The sequence below is a fragment of the Pristis pectinata genome, chromosome 20, assembly GCF_009764475.1.
Source record: "Pristis pectinata isolate sPriPec2 chromosome 20, sPriPec2.1.pri, whole genome shotgun sequence".
NCBI lineage: Eukaryota > Metazoa > Chordata > Chondrichthyes > Rhinopristiformes > Pristidae > Pristis > Pristis pectinata.
Window position 1 is genome coordinate 33225780 of NC_067424.1, and position 24607 is coordinate 33250386.

The 24607-nt window shown below is 39.9% G+C and overlaps 1 protein-coding gene across 1 annotated transcript in view; it reads left to right on the forward strand.

The window, feature by feature from the left end:
* tmem9 (transmembrane protein 9) overlaps positions 1–24607 on the forward strand; it is an 88024-nt gene that overhangs the window by 17858 nt on the left and 45559 nt on the right. Inside the window, exons 3-4 of the mRNA XM_052035013.1 lie at positions 17686–17794; positions 23152–23283. Coding sequence (XP_051890973.1) covers positions 17686–17794; positions 23152–23283 — 241 coding nt within the window. The remainder of the gene's footprint in view (positions 1–17685; positions 17795–23151; positions 23284–24607) is intronic.

Here is a 24607-nt window from a genome sequence, read left to right on the forward strand (position 1 = left end):
TAGGGTTGTTTTCTCTAGAGCAGCAGAAGCTGAGGGGAGACCTGATAGACATTTATAAAGTTGTGAGAGGTGTAAATGAAGTAGAAAAACCATATCTTTTTCCCTGGATACAGTGGTTGAAATGGGCTTTGCATTTTTAAGGTGTGAGGGGGTAAGTTCAAAAGAGAGATGTGGGGTGAGTTTTTTTACACAGAGAGTGGTGGGTGTCTGGAATGCGTTATTAGGGGTGGTAGTGGAGGCAATTACGATAGAGGCATTTAAGAAGCTCTTAGATAAGCACATGAATGTGCAGAGAATGGAGGGGTATGGACATTATGTAGGCAGAAGGGATTAGTTTAGTTAGGCATTTAACTACTAGTTTAATTAGCTTGACACAACATTGTGGGCCGAAGGGCCTGTTCCTGTTCTATATCAAAGTCGAGTTTGTTGCCATATGCAGAAGAACATGTATGCACAGGTGCAATGAAAAACTTACTTGCAGCAGCATCACAAACACATAGCATCAGATAACCAACATTCACAAGAAAAACATAAATTAAACATAAATTATGCACCATTTTTACAAGAAAGAGCACAATTAATACAAAAAACTAACAAAGTCCATTTTAGTGCAAAATGATCGAAGTGGTCATAGTTTTGCTGAACCGTAGTGATTAGGGTTTTGCCAGTTGGTTCAAGAACCACATGGTTGAAGGGAAGTAGCTGTTCTTGAACCAGGTGGTGTGGGACTTAAGGCTTCTGTATCTCCTGCCCGATGGTAGCTGTGAAAAGATGGCATAGCCATCTTTCATTCATTCATTCATTCATACTTTCAAACCTTATCTGGTCAACCGTTAAGTAATTGTGTACAGTTCTGGTCTGCATACTTTAAAGGAGATATAGTGACACTGGAGAATGTGCAGGGATAAATAATACCAGAAATGTGAGCACTTGCATAACCAGTCGCTTTTTCTCAGGTAAAGAAGGCCAAATGCCAACCTAATTAAGGTCTTTAAAATTAGGAAAATTTTTGATGGAGTGGATACAGAGGTAATGATATTACTTGTGTTGAAGAAGATAAGCTGAGATAGTCAATAAAAGACAGTCACCAAAGAAACCAGCAGGGAATTCAGAAGAAGCTTCTTTACTCAAAGAGTGGTGAGAATGTGAAACGTTATCACAGGGAGGGACTGAAGCAAATGGTATAGGTGCATTTAAAGGAGATTGGACAAGCATCTGAAGGAGAAGAGAATAGAAGATTATGCTAATATATTTAGATGAGGAAAAAAGGAGGAGCCTCAAATGGACTGTATCTGGCAGCATGGACTGGTTGGGGAGAATGGCATGTTTCTGTGTCATATATCCTATATGATATCCCATGTACAATGAACAATAATCCACTGTCCAATTATTTGAAAGTCCTGATAGTTCAACATCTGGCTCTCAGGGGCCACACTTCCCACTCTCCCTCTAAACTCACCAGGGCCACATTTCCTGTGATCCCTTTAAACTTATGGGGCCCCATTTCCCATACTCCCTTCAAACGCACTGGGGCCCCTTTCCCACACACCCTTTAAACTTGCAGGGTCCCATTTCTCTGGTCCCTCTATACTCACCGGGCTTCGTTCCTGCGCTTCAGTTCAACTCATCAGGCCCAGTTTCTACTCCCTTCAAACTCACCAGGATCCAGCTTCCCTGCTCCCTTCAAACTCACCAGGATCCAGCTTCTCTGCTCCCTTCAAATTCACCAGGATCCAGCTTCCCTGCTCCCTTTAAACTCACCAGACCCATTTTTGTGCCTCTGTTAAGCTCACCAGGGTCCCATTTTCAGCACTGCCTTTAAACTCACTGTGGCCCCAATTTCTGTACTGCCTTTAAACTCATTTGGAACTGCTTTTCCCATAATCCCTTTAAACCACCGTGGGCTGGGTTCCTGCTTTCCCTTTAAATTCACCTGTTTCTGATTCCCACACTTCCTTTAAATTCACCTAGTTGACTGGAAAATGTATTATGCCACAGTATAATTTCTGAAAAACAAAGGGAATTATTGTGATATTACAAGGAATAACGTCCCATAGTTCAGAAAATCTGCCAGTCTGGCACCAAAGCACTTCGGGTGCCAGGTTGTCGGAGTTTTACTGTAGATGGCCCACGGCAATAGATAATCTAGACACAAACTGCAGACACTGGAATCTGGAGCAACAAACAATCTGCTGGAAAAACTCAGTGGGTCAAGCAGCATCTGTGGAGGGAAGGAAAGGTCTTGATGCAGGGTTTTTGACCCAAAACATCAACAACTCCTTTCCTCCCACAGATGCTGTTTGACCTGCTGAGTTCTTCCAGCATCTTGTTTGTTGCAATAGATAATCTCTTTACTTTAAAGCAAAGACTTCTTGATAGTTTCACCACTTGGAGGTCAAATAATATTTTCTGTTACTTCCAGTCCTTTTTATGTATTGGTATTTGAGGAGGAATTGCCAGCTGTCAAATAGACTATAGCAACTTGGTCTCTGAGTACAGGAAATTGTAAGAACAACAAAAGCACATCTCTATTGAAACTAGGTTTATCTGAACACCCTAATGTATTCACGCTATCTGACCCAGGCAGTGGAATTCTGTTTTGTCTATGACTGCGGATGGCTAAAGCCAATCTTTAAATCAGGTTCTAATTTTATATTTTAATTCATGTTTATGAAGCAAGTGGTTGGGGAAAAAAAAAATTCCTGGATGTAGACAAACATTTCTTCCATCTGTTTCCCCTATTCTTATGTCTTGTAACATTAAGACTCAATGTCCCAGTGTTGTTCGTCAGTGAATATTCAACTATTACAGAGCAGCGAGATCACAGATTTGGTCACTGGTCTGGAGCTAGTTAGCTGAAGCGATCTTACCATTAAATTATTACCTTTGAGTTGGGAGAAGGAAAATCAAGCAGGTTGTCTACGCATAGTTACTGATTACCATCTCTTGCTGGATATATCATGAGACAGATGAATCCAAGGGCAGTGTACTTACTATTGAGTTAAGTCAAAATACATTTCAAGTCTCCAGAGAAGAATATGATGACCATGGACCTAGAATGAACCATTTGATACCATTACATATACCATTTACAATACTTAAACATGTATCATATTCATCCTTTATTTGGACAAACGACCAAGGCATATAGGTGTTAACCCTGAAAATTCATTAAAGCCGCATAAAATGCACCACAGAAATAGTTGTAACTTGACCTTTTTCGATTGAAGTTCTTCAGACGGCTGCTGAAGTAAATCACACAGATAATGATGACATTACATCAGACATGTAAAAGTCTTTGAAAAACAAAATAAAAGGGTCTTTTACAGTTTTGTATTTGTTTGCATTTAATTGATGTTATTACTTTTTTTTTAAAGTTCCTTGCGTGTGGTCCAACAGGCAATATTAGTGCAGTGCACCCAAGTGCAAAAGGTATCTGCCCAAAGCTTCACTCTTCTACAAAATTATTTTCCAATTTCTCCTGAAACAGCTGATTGTTATTTGGATGTGCAAATATATAGCCTCAGGTACCTCAATCAAATAGCCACTCAGCATGTATCATTCTACCTTTTCTATATGCTTGGGTCCAAATGTGCTCTCACCCAACACAAGTGCAAAAACCAGTGACTAGTTTATATTTTTTTGCTTCTCCCTCATCCATTTTGCTGAAGTTGTAATGTCCTTGGTAACATTGGCAATGGAATGAATCTGGGATCTTGATGCTGCAGTAGATTTATCTGTTGAGTTATCAGGCAACTCTTTGCAAAATCCTAATTTAAAAATATTTACATTTTAAATGTAGCATGGAGAAAAAGCCAAAGAAAATCTACCTTAGACTTCAAAGCTAGCACATCAATGAACGTTGGCTCCTGGGCAGTCTGTTGTCACGTACATCAAAGCTGTTATAAGAAGTTTCTGTTCCCACCACCACCACCTCCTTAATTAGTATGCCCTTGTAGGATAGATGCAGTTACTTTATTTGGATAGTATACACTTTCTTTATAACACAATATGAAATGCTATCACCAGTTCAATATAATGTTGAATATCTGCTTGGATTGAATCTTTGAATCAAGCAGATTGCAAACTATTTATAAATTCTTTTTAATTCACTGGATGGGAACCTTAATTATTATTTGTTATCAAAAGAGAATAGTAGATGAAAAGTGAAAAACTGCAGATACTGGATATCAAAAATAAAAACAGAGCGAGCTGGAAATACTCAGTAGGTCAGGTAGCATCCATGCAGAGAGAACTGTAGGCAGTGGTTCAGGTTGATGACCTTTCAAAAGAGTTGGAATAATAGATGACTCCTTTTGTAGAGTATAAATAATGTAATCTCTTTCATATATGTCAGATCTTCAGGACTTGCATGTACATCTGGGCTTCCTGAGGAGTTTGCTGGAACTTTACTAATTATACTGTAACACTGGATACCTCAAGTCTAGTAGCAATTGCCCAGAACAGATACAGGGGAATTGCCCATTTGAACCTATGCCAGGTTAGAGCCAGGGTGGAAACAGAAAGTCCATTCATTTCAATGGAGATGATTGGTTATGAGGGTCCAAGACATATCAGATATGTTCTTACAATGATTGAGCTTATTTCAACATTTTTAATGTGTTTTTTTAAACATTTTTAGTAGTTTATATTTTATTGTAATAGTTTTATTAATTTATTGATTAATTTATAATTGTTAGTTTATAATTGTTCTTGAAAGTTTTGACAGCTTACTAAGGTTGTGTGCATGGCCAAGCTGGCAGTCAAAGCCTTTTGCAGGAATTTTACAGTTGGGGTTTGTTCTGGCTCCACCGTGTGATCTTATTTGTATTTGATAGGCCTTGCGTTGTGCATAGCCTCATAAGTAAGAATTGAGATATCTTTTGTAAGGAATCTCTCATCAGTGAAACTTGCAGAATAAGTGTAAACAGCAAATACAGCCAGATTAGGCAGATGCCAAGCTGTTCTGGCCCATAAGTTTTGAGTGCCTTTTGCTGCAAAAATCATGAAGTATTTTGGTGAGATGAATAATTAATGCTTCAAAGGCATGATGCACATGAAGAAAAGTTCACAGTTCAGAGTTATTGTACAGTGCACAGAGAAAAAAATGTTTGGTGGGCTACTGGCTGATCATAGGTCCAAGCAGTTATACATTGAGGGATCATTGGTATATCACTGGGAGAATGTATTTACCAAGTACCAACCTCTAAACCCAGAACTTGATGGGCCAAATGGCCTAATTCTGCTCCTATATCTTATGATCTTACGATAAGTGACTAAATAAACCTTCCCTGATTCACCAGAGGCACAGTGTGTACTCTGTATGATAAAGCCCTCTTCTTGCAAATTTTGTATGCATGAACATTTTGTAAGGAGCAGCATTGTCCCTAGGTATCCTGCATGGTAGTGCTGGCCCTGCATACTTTGTCTGATTCAGCACTCTTCCTGAAGATTCTGCATGATATGGCATTGTCCCTGTGTTTACAGACTAATATTCAGCACCAACAAAGCACACCCTTCATATAATCACAAATAAATAAGCAAAAGATTTATATTGTCTCCTTTGTCTCATTTATATAAAACCAAAGCTCAAAGACTTCATTGCCAAAAGCTCTGAATAAATAAGTTGATGGCAAAAATGACTGGGAAGACTCAGTGCATAAAGAAGCTTGCCATATTTGTTGCAGTTTCTGCAAAATGTTCTTTACAAAACCCAGGTCTGTGCAGTAGTGGAGTTTTCAGACTGCTGACATGAGGATCTACCTGCTCCCTTTTCTAACAGACCCATAAGAATTGTGGAAAACTAATAAGGAACCTGCAGCCAGTGTGACTTTTAAAAGTATCGGGACTTCTTTTGACTTTTGGATACCCGCTGCAGTTGGGAACTAAGAATCAGGCCTTCAGCCTGAACCTGAATTGTTACTTCAAAACATTTTCGGGAAGGAAGTTGCACCTGTCTCTTTCTGTCATCCATAAATTCTGTTTGTCGGTCAAACCATTCAGATTTAATGACAAAAGCCTCCTCCATATTCCAGTCAAACTAGTAAGATGTAGATGTGACTTGACTGTCTATCCTCTGTAAGTTTACTTTTAGAGTGGTTCAAAAGTCTTTCACAGCCAAGCCAAATCTCCCAGGATGCAGAAAATGTTTCTGCTGTACCTCAGCGTAGAACGTATACTACCAGTCACAAGAATCATTTTGCTTTGCTTGCGTAAACATCTCAATGCATTACCCAAGTTAGCTAAATTGTGAATTTTGGAATATAATTTAAAGCATATAAAAGCTTACATTGTACTCTATATAGATTCTCCAAGACTTAAAATGAGTTGTCTTTTGGCATTGTTCTACATTGGCTGCACATTGTGGCTCTGAAATACACAGCTTTAACCTTCTGAAGAAATACCCATGGATAACCCTCAGCAACTTGACATCAGGACTATAAAGAAGTGGCCACCTGCTCCTCAAGCAGAACAGCCCAAACTGCGATGGTGGCCACCCAAGACACACCATCACTCACATAGTGAATTCCTGCACTGAGAGATCCATTTCTGGTGGCACCACAGTCATTCACACTGCCTCGTCTGCAGCTGTTGAATGGATTGCTAACCTTGACATCAAACTGTGCCTGCTTCCTCAGCCATATGAATGTTTATACTTATACAATATGTACACACTGGGCTGTGTCACCACATAGTGAAAATAATTATAAATGGTGTTGTAGGAAAACCAGTTCAAAATAGTCTCTGTGAAATCTGTGGATGTCTGAGTCTGATTGCACTTCCACCTCATCCATTACATGTAATTAGCAGCTAAAATGGTATTTTGCAGGGTATTGGTCCATCCAGGTGTCTACATAGCAAGACAACACAAGGAAGTCTAATCATCAAAATCCAGCATTGTACATATTTAGATTTTTTTTATTTTGAGAAAGGCAGCTACTCCCAGTGTTTCAAAAACTGAGACGCGTTTTGATTTTTACAATCCAGGTGACAGTGTAATTGTAGCATAATTGCTAAATACTTGCTGTGAATCAATCTTCGCAGTAGACAAAGAGGTTAAAGTGCCAGATTTAAGAAAAAGTTATCAAAAACATAGCGCTAGTGGGGGAACTTCCTAAATATAGTTTATTTAGGAAAAAAAGAAAAAAAAACAGACTAAAGGTAGATATATCTCCAAATCTTGGTAGTTAAAATAGTAGGTGAGGAAATTGTAGACACTATATTCATGTTCTTACAAAATTCTCTCAGTATTGCAATTGGCCCCTTAGAGAAGGAAAATTACCAGTGTCACGGTGTTATTTAAGGAGCGTACGAGCAATAAACCAGGAAATTATAGGCTTTTTAATCTGCTGCCTATTCCAGGGAAGTTAATAAAATCTATTATTAGTGGCAGCATTACATAGTAATAGCGCAGATATGACCTGATCAAAGAGAGACAGTATGCATTTGGAGAGCTGCTCATGTCTGATGTTGCAGGTTGAATTTTTTGCAGGAAATAATTAATGTGGGGGTTAACCAAAATATGGTGACTCAGGTGGCAGAGTTGATTGTATAGATAGGAACAGAAAATTGTAAAATAGGCTGAATGAGTGGGAAAAACTGCCAGGTGGAGTTCAGTATGAGGAAAATGTAAAGTCATCCACTTTGGAGCAAGCAAAAGTAGATTGGAATGTTTTCTGAATGACAAGATAGGAACTGTGGAGGAGGATATAGGCTTGGAGGTCCAATCGTTAAAAATTATTAAAATCTGGTGGACAGATAAGATAATCCTTTTTTCAGTGGTTTGAAATTCAAAGGCTAAAAAGCGTTGCTTCTGTTATATGGAGCCTTTTGACAGACCCTGCATGGAGTAATGAATTCAATTTGGCCACCATTCCTTCAGAATGATAAATTGGCTTTAAAGGTGGTGCATTTCAGATGTATAAGAATGATACCAGGGTTAAACCATGAGGACAGGTTGCATAAACTTAGTTTGCATTCCCTTTAATATAGAAGATTAAGGAGTGACATAATTGAGGTGATCTAGATGATCAAAATATTTGGTAGAATGTATGCAGCAAATCTGTTTCCTCAAAGGGAAGTTCCAAGGATGAAGGGGCAATACAAAATTAGAAAAAAATAGCACTGGACTGTTCAGAGGTTGTATGAGGAAGCAGTGAAAATCCAGATCTGATTGTATGTCCCTTTCCTAAAAGCAAGTTAAACTGGGAGTTTGTTGATATTTCAAAACGAATTGGTACTTTTTTTTAGTAAATGGAGTTGACATATAGGACACCTCTTATCTAATTGAATGCCAGAACAGGCTCAACATCTCCTTGGTTCTTATATTAGTACTGAAGTACTTTTATGTTTGTGTGAAATCCTATTCTAAATTTTAATTCATGGCTCACATTGGCCAATCCAGTAGCTAATTCTTGAATGAGATATAAATGAAACTGGCTGAAACGTTAATCACTTTCACAAGCTATACACTTCACAAATTCTGGTCTGTTGTGCATCCTGATTTTCTTCATTGCACCATAAATGTCCTTCCCTTTAGCTGGTTAGTTTCTAAACTCAAGAACTTCTTCCACATGAAACCTTCCTCTTCAAGCTATGGGCCATTTGCCTTAAGATTTCTTTATGTGATATCTTGAAACCAAATGTTGTTTGGTAATCGCCACTTTGAAACACCTAGAGACATTTTACAACTTGAAAGGCACTGCATCAATGCACACTGCTGTTAATGGGAAGTGAATGATATGTGCAAAATACTAGAGCATGTTGGGAAACTGGTCTTGGTTCAAGACTTGCAATTTAAAGCAGACAGCTGCCTCATTTAATTAAAGTAAATTGTTGCTGAAAAGTTCTTCCATCCATAATTCCACAATATCTTCCAGAAGGGAATCTTTTTTGGTATTATAAGTCACATACCCTATTGAACAAAAAAAATTGCTGTTGCATTTGTGGCTTTGGTACAGACAAGGACCTTGAAGTTGATAATTTTGTCCTGCCATATGATATGCAGAATGGTTGGGTATTGGAATGGAATTTAGGCACCAATTAAATATGATGATATTAAAATAAACATGACTTACATCTATATGGATGATGACAAAGCTCACTATACGTCCAATTTTGTTGTGAATTTGATGCTATAATGTTTCTTTTTCCAAGTGTGATGTTGCCTTTCCAGCATATTGCACCAAAGTACTGTGTTGCCCAGTAATTTATTAATAGGCAATGTACTGTATAAGTGAACAGGATGATAACATTTAGTTTAGTATTGCCAATACAGATTTTAATTTAGAACAGTGTGTTACAGGTGGTATTGACTTCTCTTCAAGCTCAAAGCTTCAGTGTTTTCTGCCTTGAGAGACTGGCGGGATGCTGCAGAAGCCTCCCTGGCATGTGTCTCTAAGAGCAGTGGTTTTCAAACTTATTTTAGGCAATCTACTTTAACCAAAGGGTTCATCAGGAGGTGAACTCATCTGGTCTCCAGACCCATGCTTCCTCCGGGCTTCTCCCTCTCTCCCCTCTCCTCTCTCCCCCCTCCTTCTCTCTCCCTCCCCCTCCCTCCCATGTTCCTCAGGTTTGTGTCTTCTGTCCTCCCCACTTTCTATCTCCCTCTGCCCCTCTCCCTCTCCCTCCCTCCAATGCTCTCCAGATCTCTCTCGTGCTCCCTAGGCCTCTTTCCTACATGCAGTCCACACTTCTTGTGCCCTGCACTGCTCATCCTTGCCTGATCCATTTCAGCCACCCATTTTGTTTTAACATCTCGCAACTTCTCTTTCCCCACCCCACCGCTTGGAAAATCTCTGGTCTTGAGCACACTTGTTCGTAAACAATAGTATGCTGAGCAGCACTTTCATGCTCTCTATCAAAGTTCGAAGCTGAATCATGTTAAAATGTTTCCTGGATATATGGAAATATGTACATATGCCCAAAACATATCTCTTGTTATGAAGAATCTAGGTGCAAGGACGTGCTTGTTGACTTAGAGGACCATTCACTGCTTATTATGAGTAAGTGATCCTCTAAGTCAACAGACAGTGAGGGTTGAGCTGAGATTGGTTGTGTAATGGAGGAGGATGTAAGAAACAGAAACAAGAGTAAGCCATTCAGCCCCTCATGCCTGCTCTGCCTTTCATGACTGATCTTCTCTCTCAGCACCACTTACCTGCACTATCTCTTGGTTCACTTAAATTCTGAAAATTTAATGATCCCTGTCTTGAATATACACAGTAAGTGAGCTTTCACAAACCATGGGTGAAGAGGTTTCTTCTCATAACTATCCCAAGCAGCCAATCCCAGGCAGAGGAAACATCAACATTTGTCCTGTCAACCCTCCAGAATTTTATATGTTTCAATGCTAGCACGTCTCATTCTTCCAAGCTAGAGAGTGCAGAGCTAGTCTGGAGATAACCCTGTCACTCTATGTCTATACTTTTAAAAGAGGGTATTTGCTTAGTGTAAGGTAACTGGAATCTCTATGAGTGAGTCTCTCAGTAGCTTAGTCTTAAACATGCTATTGTAGCAGTCGCTACCGTGGAATGAACACAAGACACTAGTCGTAGAGTTTCAGAACAGAACTGTTTATTTTCCCGCCTTGCGTGGGCCTTTTAAGAGAGCCTGTTCCCGCCCACTCAAAACAGCAATGACGTATACGCCACGACATCAAACCTTTCCCGCGCGCGGGTTCTCCGTGTCGCTCGGGGAAGACGAAGGCCCACTGCCATCTTGGGCCTCGCCGCTTCAACGACGCGCGACCCGACCGCCAAGCCGGTTTGCTTGCTCGGATGGTGAGTCGCTACACTATCATAATTTGTGTGTGTATCAGCCACAATGACTAATAAACATTCTTTCATTGTTGATACAGATGATGAGTAATTGATTTAATGCCTTTTCTTGAACTAAAGATTTATGTCTGGAAATCTGTTCATGCTCAACATATTTTGGCAGAAGAAGGAGACCATTACAGCTCAACTTCCTGGTAATACTGGGGATCAGTTACACAGCCCCAGATGTCGGTGGCCCTACCAAACTACATGGTCATATTTCTCACATGGTGATGACTGTATCATATGATTTCACAGTGAAATTCTCCTTTACTTGCTCAGGACACAAGTGCTTGCCAATCCAAACCATCACCCAATTCAGAAAAGCTTGCTCACTTGCAACCTCCTTAAACCTCATCTGTATCAACAATGAAAGAATGTTTATTAGTCATTGTGGCTGATACACACACAAATTATGATAGCATGTTTAAGACTAAGCTACTGAGAGACTCACTCATAGAAATTCCAGTTACCTTACACAAATCCTACCGCCTTCTGTGAATACTCCTCTCTGTCGATTTTGTGCATCTTCGATTTTTCATTATTCTACCATTGAAAGCTTTACCTTCACCTTCAAGGTTCTAAGCCATGGAATTTCTTCCCTCTTTTTAAAGACCCTCCTAAAACCTTCCTCTATGATCCACATTAACAATTTCCTTAAAACAGCACCTTTAGCCCAGTAAAATCCTCCCCAAGCTTCACAGGGCCAATATTAAATAAGAAATTGGTGCCAGGACTCGTAAGGAGATGTTTGAACAGATGACTACAATTTTGGATGAGGAAGTGAGTTTTAAACAGCATGAAATATACCATTGAAATATACCTGTTAAATGTGGCAGAGAGCAGAGGGCAAACACGGTGAAGCCAACTCCTGGCCCCAATCAGAGAATATTTTTTAGTGATTCACCTGCCTATCGCACTTGTTTGCAACACTGGTTGTTGCTTATCTATCAAGCATGTCTTGTTTGAAATTGAACTTTCCCCAATAATGGTTCACTTCAAGCAGATAACTTTTATGGTGAATATGTAGTGAGCATTTCTGTGAATGCCAATCTGCTCATTGTTCTTCTAGCATGTCCTTTTTGGCATATTACATTCACTGGCTGTAAGTAAAAAGAAAGCAATGTTGTGCCTTTGTGTTATTTAATAAAAAGAGATGTTATGTGTTGTAGTTTCAGTGTCACGTGCTGTGGAGAGTTGACCACTTGGTTTTCACCAAAGTTGTTTTAAACAGAAGTAGTCTCTTTCATTAATGCATTAGTAAAAGAAGTAACTAATGCTGCATAATGTTGTTGAAGCCACAGAGCCTAAGGGTTTGAAACTAACCAGTTGTTCAGAGTAGAGACACAAAATATTCTGCAGATGCTGGAATCTGAAGCAATACATAAAAAGTGCTGGAGGAACTCAGCAGGTCAGGCAGCATCCATGGAGGGAAATAAACCATCGACATTTCGGGCCGAGACCCTTCATCAGAGTAGACTCCTTTGGAGTAGAATCATTGACAGTCATAGAGTCATACAGCACAGAAGTAGGCCCTTCAGCCCACCATATCCTTGCTTGACCATCAGTTACCCATCTACTATAATCTGTTTTACCAGCACTTGGTCTGTAATGTTCTATGCCTTGGCAATTCATTTGCTTGGCTAGATACTTAAATGTTATGAGAGTACCTGCCTCCACACCCTCTCAGGCAATGCGTTCCAGATTCCAGCCACACTCTGAGTGACAAAAAAATCTACCTTATGTCCCCTTAAAGCTCCTAGTCCTCCCCTATGTGTCTGTCTTATAGTTTTTGATAGCTCTGTTATAAGGGGGAAAGTTTCCTGCTATCTACCCTATCGATTCCCCTCATATTTCTCAATGAGGTCCCCCTCTCAACCTCCACCCCTCCAAGGAAAACAAACCCAGTCTTTTCTCATAACTGAAACACTCCATCCTGACCTGAGGACACCAGAGCTCATTCCCATACTTCAACTCCTCCCTTGATGGTCAGCTGTGAAAAAAATTATCAGCTTTGCTTAGTACTAAGGCAGATAGACCACAGCTCTGCTTTTATTGCTGTCCTAGTGAATCTTCCCTGCACCCTCTCCATGGCAATCATGTCCTTTCAGTTGTTGCACCCTGGGAGATCAAATGTAAAGAGACAGTACACCATTAATGGCAAGACCCTTAACAGTGTTGATGAGCTGAGGGATCTTGGGGTCCAAGTTCATAGCTCCCTGAAAGTGGCTACACAGGTTGATAGGGTGGTAAAGAAGGCATATGGCATGCTTGCCTTTCTTAGTCGAGGCATTGAGTTCAAGAGTCAGGATGTTATGTTGCAGCTTTATAAAACTCTAGTTAGGCCACATCTGGATTATTGTATTCAGTTTTGGTCACCCCATTATAGGAAGGACGTCAAGGCTTTGGAAGAGGGTGCAGGAGAGGTTTACCAGGATGCTGCCTAGATTAGAGTATATGTGCTATAAGGAGAGGTTGGACAAACTTGGGTTGTTTTCTCTGCAGCGGCGGAGGCTGAGGGGAGATCTGATAAAGGTTTATAAGATTATGAGTGGCATAGATAGAGTAGACAGCCAGTATCTTTTTCCCAGGGTTGAAATGTCTAATTCAAGAGGGCATGTATTTAGGGTGAGAGGGGGTAAGTTCAAAGGAGGTGTGCAGGGCAAGTTTTTTTTTACACAGAGTGGTGGGTGCCTGGAATGTGCTGCCAGGGGTGGTGGTGGAGGCAGATACGATAGGGACATTCAAGAGGCTCTTAGATAGGCACATGAATATGTAGGAAATGGAAAGATATGGATATTGTGTAGGGCATTTGATTACTAATTTAATTAGTTTGGCACAACATCAAGGGCTGAGGGGTCTGTTCGTGTGCTGTACTGTTCTATGTTCTATAGTGTGACAACCAGAACTGCATACAGTATGGCAGCTGTGGCCTAACCAATGCTTTATAAATCTATTATAACCTCCCTGCTCTTGTATTCTATGCTACTGCTTATGAAGGCTAGTATCCTGTAGGCCCTCTTTACCACCTTATCTACCTATGCTGTCACCTTCAGGGAAAGTTTAAAGGAGATTTGAGAGGCAGGTTTTTACACAGAGAGTGGTAAGTTCAGGGAATGCGCTGCCAGGAGAAGGTGGGAGAAGAAGCTACAATAACAACGTTTAAGAGGCATTTAGATAGACACATGTTCAGGCAAGGAATAGAGGGATACGAACCATGTGCAGGCAGTTGGGATTAGTTTAGATTGGCATCATGGTCAGTGCAGATATGGTGGGCCAAAGGGCCTGTTCTTGTGCTGTAGTGTTCTATGTTCCATGTAACATGATACAAGCGGCAATATGAAAAGAGTAGGAAATTAAAAGGGAAAATGTTAATATAAGTACAGCAAATACAAACAGTTGTTTTCCTTCATCAAGATCCTCATACCTAATCACATGCTATTTAGTTTTTCTGTAGCTTAGTATGGAACTGTTAGTAAGCTGCCTGTGTTTCTCAGTAGTGCCCAATTATTATCTGCCAACGGTTTGGGTAAGGGTGTTGCCTGTAGGAGTACGATGAAGAAAGTAGGATGTTCTGAGCAATTACAATGAAGCTCACTGTTGATTCTCCAATATTCAACTATTCAGACCAGATTCCTTCACCACTTTGCATTTAGTCAACTGATCTCAACAGCTGAGCACTACACTTTAGCTCAGCATCCCTCAACTAGCACAGTAAGGTGCTGATTACTATCCAATGCTTTGAATCTGCATGCACTTGTATCAGGTCACACTTGAACAGAATGCCCACTTGTTGAATTGAGCTCAGGTCATGAGTACTTAAGCTTTTCATGAGTAGAATGGCTGGATAGTTGGGACCCCTGCAAAGTTGTCTGCTTGCAAGGATCATTAGTGAATTTCGAGAGATACATTTTTTCAAGTTATATTTAACTTATAGCATATTGTTAAAGAAGAAATAGGCAGAAGACTAAATTTATTCTAAACTTCCTAAGGGAAGCTGTGTATCATTATTGCTACGTTAACACATGGCACTAACTGTACAAGCGACAGTCATGTTATGTGGGGGGGGGGGGGGGGGGGGGTGGTGGTGTCGCATTCCCAGAAAACCATCCGTATTACAATTTCCCGTAACACAGAGCCAGATCCTCTGTGCATGTGTCAAGAAATGCAAGTTGAATAAACAATAAAAATTGACATTTAAGTTCTGTAAGAGCAAATTTTCATTAACAAATGCTTCTTGAGCTTTCATTTCTAATGCACTTAGACAACACTAGATGGCTGAAATCTCAGCTATGGTAATGCCTGTGAGAAGTTTACTACATTATTTTTATCACAGATGGCTTCTCCAGGACGGTGCTTATGTTACTCCCTCACCAACCAGTAGATGGTGCACAAGAGCAATTTGTGAATACTGCTTTGACCTTTCCCCGCAGCATTGCTGCAATCAAGTGTACACAACAGAACTCAATCTTTCAATTATATTGCATTGTGCTTGAACTCCACCTGATTTTCTGACTGATTGAGTCTTAAAAATGGTGGTTAGAGTCATACAGCACAAAAACAGGCCCCATGGCCCACCTTGTCCATGTCAACCATCAAGTCCACAACAACACTAAAATGTGCAAATCAACTCTGTCTTTTCTGCAGGACATGTATAGATTAACGCTTTTGAGCACCCTTCTCAAAATTGGCTGCCTGCAGAAATTAGTCTCCATCTTAGGTTTGCTTCCTGATGGCAGGCAAGTTACGATCCTGATCAATGGGTCCATAGCAAATCCAATCTCATTACAGTCATAGTCCAGACACTTCTTTCAATCTTTCTCAATGCAGTGCAGCATCTAACCTCCCACAAGTTTCCCACTCAAGTGGAGCTAATCCACAGACAAATGGAAAACTGTTTGATCTATATTCATTCCAGAACCTAGGCCACCCCAACATCAATTATCAAATTCCTGTATGCAGACAACATGCATGTACAGAGGTAATGGAAATTAAGCTCCAAGTCGTCACAAGCATGTTCATTGAAGCATACAAAAGGATGGGCCTTGCAGTCAACATCCACAAGACATTGGCCCCCTAACAACCCCCCCCCCCCCCCGTATAATGCTGCTGGCTCTAAAGAAAGGTCATCGATGGGTAGACAGAAAAGTGTGGACCATATCTCAGCAGCTTCCTCTCAGCAAGGTAGTTATCGATGGTGACATTTACCATACTGATCAGTACATCAGCACAGCCTTTGGCCTCCTGAGAATGTGTGTTTGAAGGTCAAGGTCTCAAACCTGGCACAAAATGCATGGTCTACTGGACAGCAGTGATCCCTGCCCTCCTATATGGTTCTGAGACATGGACTGCTTACACCAGACACCTCAAAGCACTGGGGCAATTTTACCAGGGCTGCCTCTGCAGAGCCAGTGTCAGCTTCCTCTCCCAGGCCAATATCCCCAGCATTGCAGCCCCAGTTACACTCAATGGGCTCATTGTACAGGCCACATTGTTCACATACCCAATACCAGATTCCTGAAGTGGACACTCCCTTGCTCTAACAGAGCTGGGAATAGATTATTAGGTGGACAGAGGAAACGATTCAAGGATGTTCTCAAAATCTTCTTGAAATAGTGCAACAATCCCACTCCTGGGAATCCCTGGCCAATGATTGTTCAAAATGGATGAGGAGCATTCAGGTTGGCATTGAAAATCTTGGGTCCATCCAGTGAAAGCACACAAAAACCTAGTGTAATTGATGAAATGAACACACAACCTCCCAAATTACCCACCCATCAAACACCTTTGTCCTACGTATGCCGGTATCGGTTGTGGATCCCACATTAGCCTCATCAGCCGCCTAACAACCCATGGAACCAGAGTGGAAGCAAGTCATCCTCGACCCTGAAGAACTGTTCTAATTGTGTTCTTTCTTGTAAAAGTTAGGTATAATTTATGTTTATGTTTTTCTTGTGGATGCTGCTTATCTGATACTATGTGCCTGTGTTGCTGCTTTTCATTGCACCTTTGCATGCATGTACTTGTGCATATGACAATGAACTCGACTTTGACTTTTTTTTACCTCAGCTGATGTCCTTGACAGTTACCTGCATTTACTTATCACCACCCTATGCCCACCCCACCTCCCCTCTTTTGTCCATCTATCACTGCTCTGCTTTTCCCTCCGATATATTGGGCTTCCCCTTTTCCTATCTTCAGTCCTGAAGAAGGGTCCTGACCCGAAACATTGGCCGCCTGCTTTTCTCCACGGATGCTGCCTGGCCTGCTGAGTTCCTCCAGCATCATCGTGTTTTTCATCTAGATTCCAGCATCTGCAGTCCTTTGTTTCTCTGGAATTAGATCCTAATCTGCTCATGAAGCTTCATCTTCACTTCCAACCATCCTCAGATTGTTGTATTTTGCAGCATTTTCTGAATTACTTGCACTATTATTGTGTTCACTTTAAAACTCTTTATAATGATGACATTTTTGCTTTTGGGTCTCTTGTGTTGTCAGAACAAGGGTGCATCAGTTATTTAGAGCGACATCCACGAAATTCATTTTATCTCTTTGTCCATAACTTTTGCATGTAGATATGCTTGCAGGTTAATATAAAGTGTACGGTGGTGTGCAATATATTTCTTCCACTCTTCCACACACAATCCCCCAATACACATCCTCCTCAAATTATTTCAAAAAATTGTAGAATTAATGGCAAATCTACTACTGTCATCAATACAGTGTTTTGTTGCAGTCAAAAATACCCCCGTTTACAGGAACGTTATCATTTAAGGGTTTCCTTTTGAACACTAACTGCATTGTAAAAGTTGTGTATTACATTGAGAGCCATGCTCGCTCATTCATGTCGAGTGTTGTTTGTTTTCAGTAACTGCCTGCATGTGGTGGAGCCCATGCCAGTACCAGGCCGAGATGTGGAGGCTTACTGTTTGCTGTGTGAGTGTAAATATGAAGAAAGAAGCACCACTACAATCAAGGTACAGCTAATCCTCTATTTCCTCTGATTCACGTCCAACAGCAATGCAATGTCCACCAGTCAGAGCACCTGCAATAATCAAAGTGACTATTTTTGGGTGACTGGGAGCTGACTGTGAGAATGCATTAAGTATATCTTGTGCTTTTGGGCTTTCAGTCATTCAGCACAGATGGGATTATTCAGTCCACTCCAGATTTTTGCTGACTGGGCGAAACTCTCCTTTTTTCACACAAGGCTGAAACTTGCTCTAGTTTTATGTATTTATCCAATTCCCTTTAAAGAGTTAGTTTTGAATTTTCTTCCACTACCTTTTCAGGTAGTGGATCGTGGATCACAAAAATCCTGTGCATAAAAAATATCCTCACTGGCCCTTCTTTCTTTGGTCGACTGCCTTAAATCTTTCTGCCTATTTGGTGTTACGTGTATACACTTCCTGTGTCTCACAAAATCATGAAGGAAAGGTTCGTAAAATCGCAAAGAATAAAACAATAGCAAGGTCCTTCAGTTTCTGGAAATCTGAAATATAAGCAGAAAATGCTAGAAGTACTGGCACGTCATCTGACCCATCAACAGCGGAAACGGTTCCCTGTCAAATTCTTTGGAGATGTAGCAGGGAGAGATGATAGAGAGTGACCTGTAGATAGAGTGTATTTAGATTTCCAAAAGGCATTTGACAAGGTGCCATATAAAAGGTTGGTGCATAAGTCAAAAGCCCACGGTATTGGAGGAAGTGTGTTAGGATGGCTTGAAAACTGACTGTCTCATAGCAAACTGAGAGTTGGAATAAATGGGTTCATTTCAGACTGGAAGGAGGTAACTAACGAAGGGCAGGGATCAGTTCTTGGCCTGCAATTGTTCACTATTTACATTAATGACCTGGCATAAGGAACAATATGTAAGGTTTCCAAATTTGCTGATGATACAAAAATAGGTGGAAGGGCATGTTGTGGTAAGGATACTGTGATTCTGCAGTGAGATATGGATAGCGTGAGTGAGTGAGCAAAAGAATGGAAAATGGAGTTTAATGTGGGGAAGTGTGAGGTGATGCGCTTAAAAGCCAGGTTATTATCTAAATGGAGAGACTGCAAGTGAGTGAGATACAGGGTAATCTAGGCGTTCTAGTGCCTGAATCACAAAAAGCCAGCAGGCAGATCCAACAAGTAGTTAAGAAATCACATGGCATTTTGGCCTTCATTGCAAAGGGGTTGGAGTTTAAAAATAGGGAAGTTTTGTTGCAATTGTATTGGGTGTTGGTGAGGCCTCACCTAGAATACTGCATATAGTTTTGGTCTCCTGACCTAAATTATAGATATTGTAACATTGGAGGCAGTGCGATGACAATTCAACAGGCTAATTTCTGGGATGAGAGGATTGTTCTACCAAGAGAGACTAAATATTTTGGGCCTGTAGTTCTTGAAGTTTAGAAGAATGAAGAGAGAGCCTATTCAAACACATAAGATCCGGAGGGGGCTAGACAGGGTAGATGGGGTGTTTTCACTAGTAGGAAGATCTCAAACAAGGGGACATAACTACAGGAAAATGGGCCAGTCATTTTAAACTGAGATGCATGGAAATTTCTTCTCACAGAGAGTGAAGAATCTCTGGAATTTTCTGTCTGACAGATGGTGGAAGCTGGATTATCAGAAGTTTTTAAAGTGGAGATGGTTAAATATTTGATAGATCAAGGAACAGAGGGATACGGAGAAATGGCACAGAAGAGGAGTTGAGACCAGCTATGATCATGTTAAATGGCGGGCAGGCTGGAAGGGCCTGATGGCTCCTATCTTCGTGTTTCCTTGTTTACTCAATTAAACCCATTTATGATTATGTGTCTGACAGGAAGAGTATAATGGTAACAGTGCAACACCAAATAGCTTTAAAGTAGGGAAAGAGAGTATCATCAACATTAAGGCTCTTTATTGAACACACAAATCATGGATGAAATGGTTGTACTAATAGAGATTAATGGGTTTAATCAATAGAGATGGGGTTACAAAGTGATAAGGGCTACAAAACTAAATATCACGGGGTACCTGATGTTTCAGAAAGATAGACAGAAATGGAGGGAAGGTAGGTGAACTTCAACAACAAAACATGTCATTAGGCAGGAAATGCAATCAGTTTAGATGGAAATGAGGAACAAAATTGAGAAGGAAACATTGGTGATAGTGGACCACAAGCTCCCCTAATAGAAGCCGCATTCTTGTACAGACTATCAATTAAGATATAAGAGAACTTGTAGCAAAGGTAGTGCTGTCACTATGAGGGATTTTAATCTTCATGTAGACCAGAAAACTTAAATTGGGAAAGGACAAGTTAATACAATGTATGCAAGATAGTTGTGTTCTGGAGCCAACCAAAAAACAGACTGTAATTCCTAACAAGTCAAGATTAATTAGTAATTAGTATAACATGATAGAATTTCATATTCAGTTTGAAAATGACAGATTAAGTTGATTTATTGGTAGATTAGTGGCAGTAAATAACCATTGCCGGTAGTTAACAATCCACTAATAAACCACCAATAATCCAAATTTGAAGGCAATTTCATAGGTATGGGGAGTGAGGTGGATAAAGTAGATTAGGAAAATAGCTTAAAAGGTCTAATGATAGATAAGTAGTGGCAGACATCTTAGTAAATATTACATAATTCTCTGTAAGTATATAAGATTCTATGGAAAAAGTAATCTATCTAATTAAAGCATAGTAAAGTATTAGATTGAAAGAAAAAGTTTTTAAAATTGCAAAGAATAGTACAAAAGCAAAATCCTGCAAATGCTGGAAATCTGAAATGAAACTCGATACATCAGGCAGGATCTTTGCAGAGAGATACAGAGATAATGTTTCAGGTCATTGGTCATTGACTTAAAACATCATTTCTGTTTCTCCTTCTGCAGATGCTATTTGACCTGTAAACTTTTTCTGTATTGTTGCAAAGAATAGTTGAAACTCTGAGGTATGGGAGGATTTTAGATACCAGCAAAAAATGACTAAAAGCTGATAAAGAAGGAGTAAATATGAGTGTAAATGAGAAAGAAGTACATAGCCAGATTGTAAAAGTTCCTAGAATACATAAAGAGGAAGAGATAAGCAAAAGAAAAAGTTGGCCCCACAGAAGTCGAGCCGGGGAATTAATAATGAGGAACAGGAAATGGCAGAGATATTAAACAAATGTGGTTTTTTTATACCTGTCTTCACAGTAGAAGATACTAACAGCATGCAAAAAAGTAGATAAACAAGGCAAAAGACAGTGAGAAATTTAAAACCATTAATATCACTGTTAACAAAGCATTAAGTGGTCTAATGGGACTAAAGACCTACAAATTCCCTGGACCTGATTGGCCTACAGTACAGGGGTCTAAAACAAGTGATTGCGAGAAATTGGATGCCTTGGTTGTCACCTTCCAAATTCCCTGGATTCTGGAGAAGTTTCAGCAGAATGGAAAGAGGAAAATAATACATCTTTATTCAAAAATATGAGGAGGGAAGCAAGGTACCACTGACTGGTTAGCCCATTATGTTGTTGGGAAATTGCTGGAATCCATTTTCAGGAAGAGTTAAAAACGAACTTAGAAAACCATTGCCTAATTAGGCAAAATCAGTTTAGCTTTATGAAAGTGAAATAGTGTCTGATAAATTGATTGAAGTTCTTTGAGGGTGCAACCAGCAGGATGGACAGAGTAAGTAAATGTAGTGAATTTGGATTTCGAAAAGGCATTCATTAAGATGCCATGTAGGAGATTATTGCACAAGAATAGAGCTTATGGTATTGAGGGTACTTTGAATAGTGGATTGGTTAAAAGACAAAGGTCAGGTTAAATAGAACATTTCCATTCGTAACCCATGGGTTGTCTCAGGGATCAGTGCTGAGGCATCCAATTTTGATCGAAATCAGTAACTTAAATGAAAGCTGTAACGTATCTAAGTTTGCTTATGATGCAAAGAAAAAGAAAAAAGTAAATTGGGAGGAAGATACAAAGGGTTTCCAGTGGGGTCTAGGTAGAGAATGCAAGAACTTGGAGAAATGTGAGGTTATCCACTTTGGTAAGCAAAATAGAAAAGCAAACTATTATTTTCATGGCATGAGAGGTTGTGAAATATTGGTGTGCAGAGAGATGTGGGTATTCTCAAAAAAGAATGTCAGAAAGTTCAGATGCAGGTACAGTTATTCATTAAGAAGGCAATGGGAATGTCGATCTCAGCAGGCTGGATGAGTACTAGAGTAAAGAAGACTTGCCACATTTGTACAGACCTTTGATGAGACCGTATCTGGAGCAGAGAGAGGAAGATACAGCACAGAAACGGGCCCTTTGAGTCTGCACCAACCTTCAGGCACGGCTGTTTTTCTGTACTAGGAAGGAGGTACTTGCCTTGGAGACAGGGCAGCAAAGGTTCTCCAGTGATGAGGGGTTGCTTAATGAGGAGGGATTGAGCAGAATGGGTTTGTGTTCACTGGATTTTTAGAAGAATGGGAGGAATCTCTCTACTCCAGATATGGTCTCATCAAAGGTCTGTTTATGATTCTGAGGGGCTTGATAGGATCAATGAAGCTGTTTCTGTTGAGTTGAGTCTAGAATTAAGAGGCATGATCTTGGGTGAATGGTCTACAACTTGAGACTGAGATATAGAGGGGCTTCTTCTCTGAGAGCTGTGAATCGTCGAAATTCTCTACCCAGAGTGTTGTAGATGTTGAGTCATTGTTTAGTCAACTTTAAAAGATAGGTTTTTGGACTGGAGGGGAATCAAGGAATCAGACTAGTCATCAGATCAACCATGATTTTATTGAATGGCAGATTAATCTTGAGGGGCTTTACAGACTATCCATTCTATTTCTTGTATTTTTGTGCTCCATCACCTCTATCGGATCTCCTCGTACTTGTACCAGTTCTGAGGAGAATAATTCCAGGTGCATTTAGTCTCTCCACGTAACTGGTACCATCTTAGCAGATCTCCTCTGCTTCTTCCCTTTTATCAGAGTTCTCGTATTTGATAATCTCAGGGAGGCTCTTGGTTACCCTTCAACCTTAGTTTTGCTGATTACGTCTAAAACATTGTGTGCAATATTGCAGTTCACCCCGTTAGGGAAAATCAAAACAACCAGGAGTTTCTGCTCCAGTTCCTTTAAGTGACTGAGCTGATGGAACTTTGCCCATGTGGCCATCAGCTGAGAAGTGGAGTGATCTTGAAGTTTTCTGCAGTTAAATAACTTTTTCTTGCTCATTCTCGAGGCCTGAGCATTTTTATAGCTGTAGGAGTTTGTTATTTTTTTATATCATACAGAGTACTGGTAAAATAAACAAATACTGGCAAATAATTGCAAGCAAATTAGGAATGTACTCTCTGAATTTCAATTGACAGGTAACAATCATCATTTACCTGACTGTGGTTGGAGCGCTCCTTGTGTACATGGCATTCCTGATGATAGTGGATCCACTAATACGTAAACCGGACTCGTATATTCAACCACTGCACAATGAAGAAGACACTGAGGTATGGAAAGTGAATGGTAACTTTGGGTGGATTTTTATAAAAGATATACATACTTGTAAGTGTAGGAATTGTGCTCCTTTAAGTAATCAGTATATTTCAAATGAGCATTGGTTTTCAATTTGTAGCTGTGGTTTATTTATACACCTTGTGTCGGTTATTAATAACATAATCTTACTATCAATATGGTAAACGTCTTAACATAACATACAAAAGATTTTTTTTGTTCTTTATTTGGAGCTATCTCCAGCTCTCCTTTCTAAATAGTCTGTTGGATTGTGGGTTAAAATTAAAGATAAAACTAATAGATCAGCTGCCAGCGATGAAGTTTAAGGCCACCTGAGAAGTCAGCAATCCATCTGAGAAATAGTGAAAGAAAAATAACCTTGAAAAGTATGTCATATTGCTCAGCTGAATATGCATTAAAAGTGTTGGTTAAATAAATTCAGCTACACATAAAAACCTAGGAAAAGGACTTGACAAAATGGTGATATCATTGGAATATAAAACAAGAGCCATGCAGTACAACTCTCCAGCATTTCACTTCTGACATTACATTGAATACACTGATCACTTACCAACATAATATTATTGGTAATCATTCAGCTTGTCATCTTCTAGTGTGATGTAATCATTACTCAGTACCTCACTCTCTACTATAATATTAATCACCATCATGCACAAATTATCATTTGTTACTTAGCACTTTGGTCTCCAGTAATATTATCAATACTTGTTCAATATCTCACCATTGAATATTATTGTATCATTAAATACAATATCTCTTTCCAATATAATAGTCATGGACTACAGAAACAGGCCCTTCGGCACATTGAGTCCACACTGGCCATCAAGCACCCATTTACACCAATCCTTATTTTATCCTTTCTGTATTCTTATCAGCTCCCCACAGATTCTACCACTCACCAAACACTTGGGGCAATTTACAGTGGCCAATTAGGCTGGCAACCCACATATCTTTAGAATGTGGGAGGAAACCGGAGCACCTGGAGGAAAGCAAGGTGGTCACAGAGAGAATATGCAAATTCCACACAGATGATACCTAAGGTCTGGATTGAACAGGACCACTGGAGCTGTGAGGCAGCTATGGCACTGTGCTGGTCCACCATCAATATTATCAACAATCACTGTTTCACCCTCCAACGTAATATTATCATTAATCACTACATCTTTTCTATTACTTAGTATTTCATTCTACATTAACAATTACAACCTCTATATTAATAGAGCTTTCATTTAGTTGGAGGCCTCTTTGTGTGCTATTTTTAGAAATTCTTTTGCAAGTCTATATATGACACACATTAAT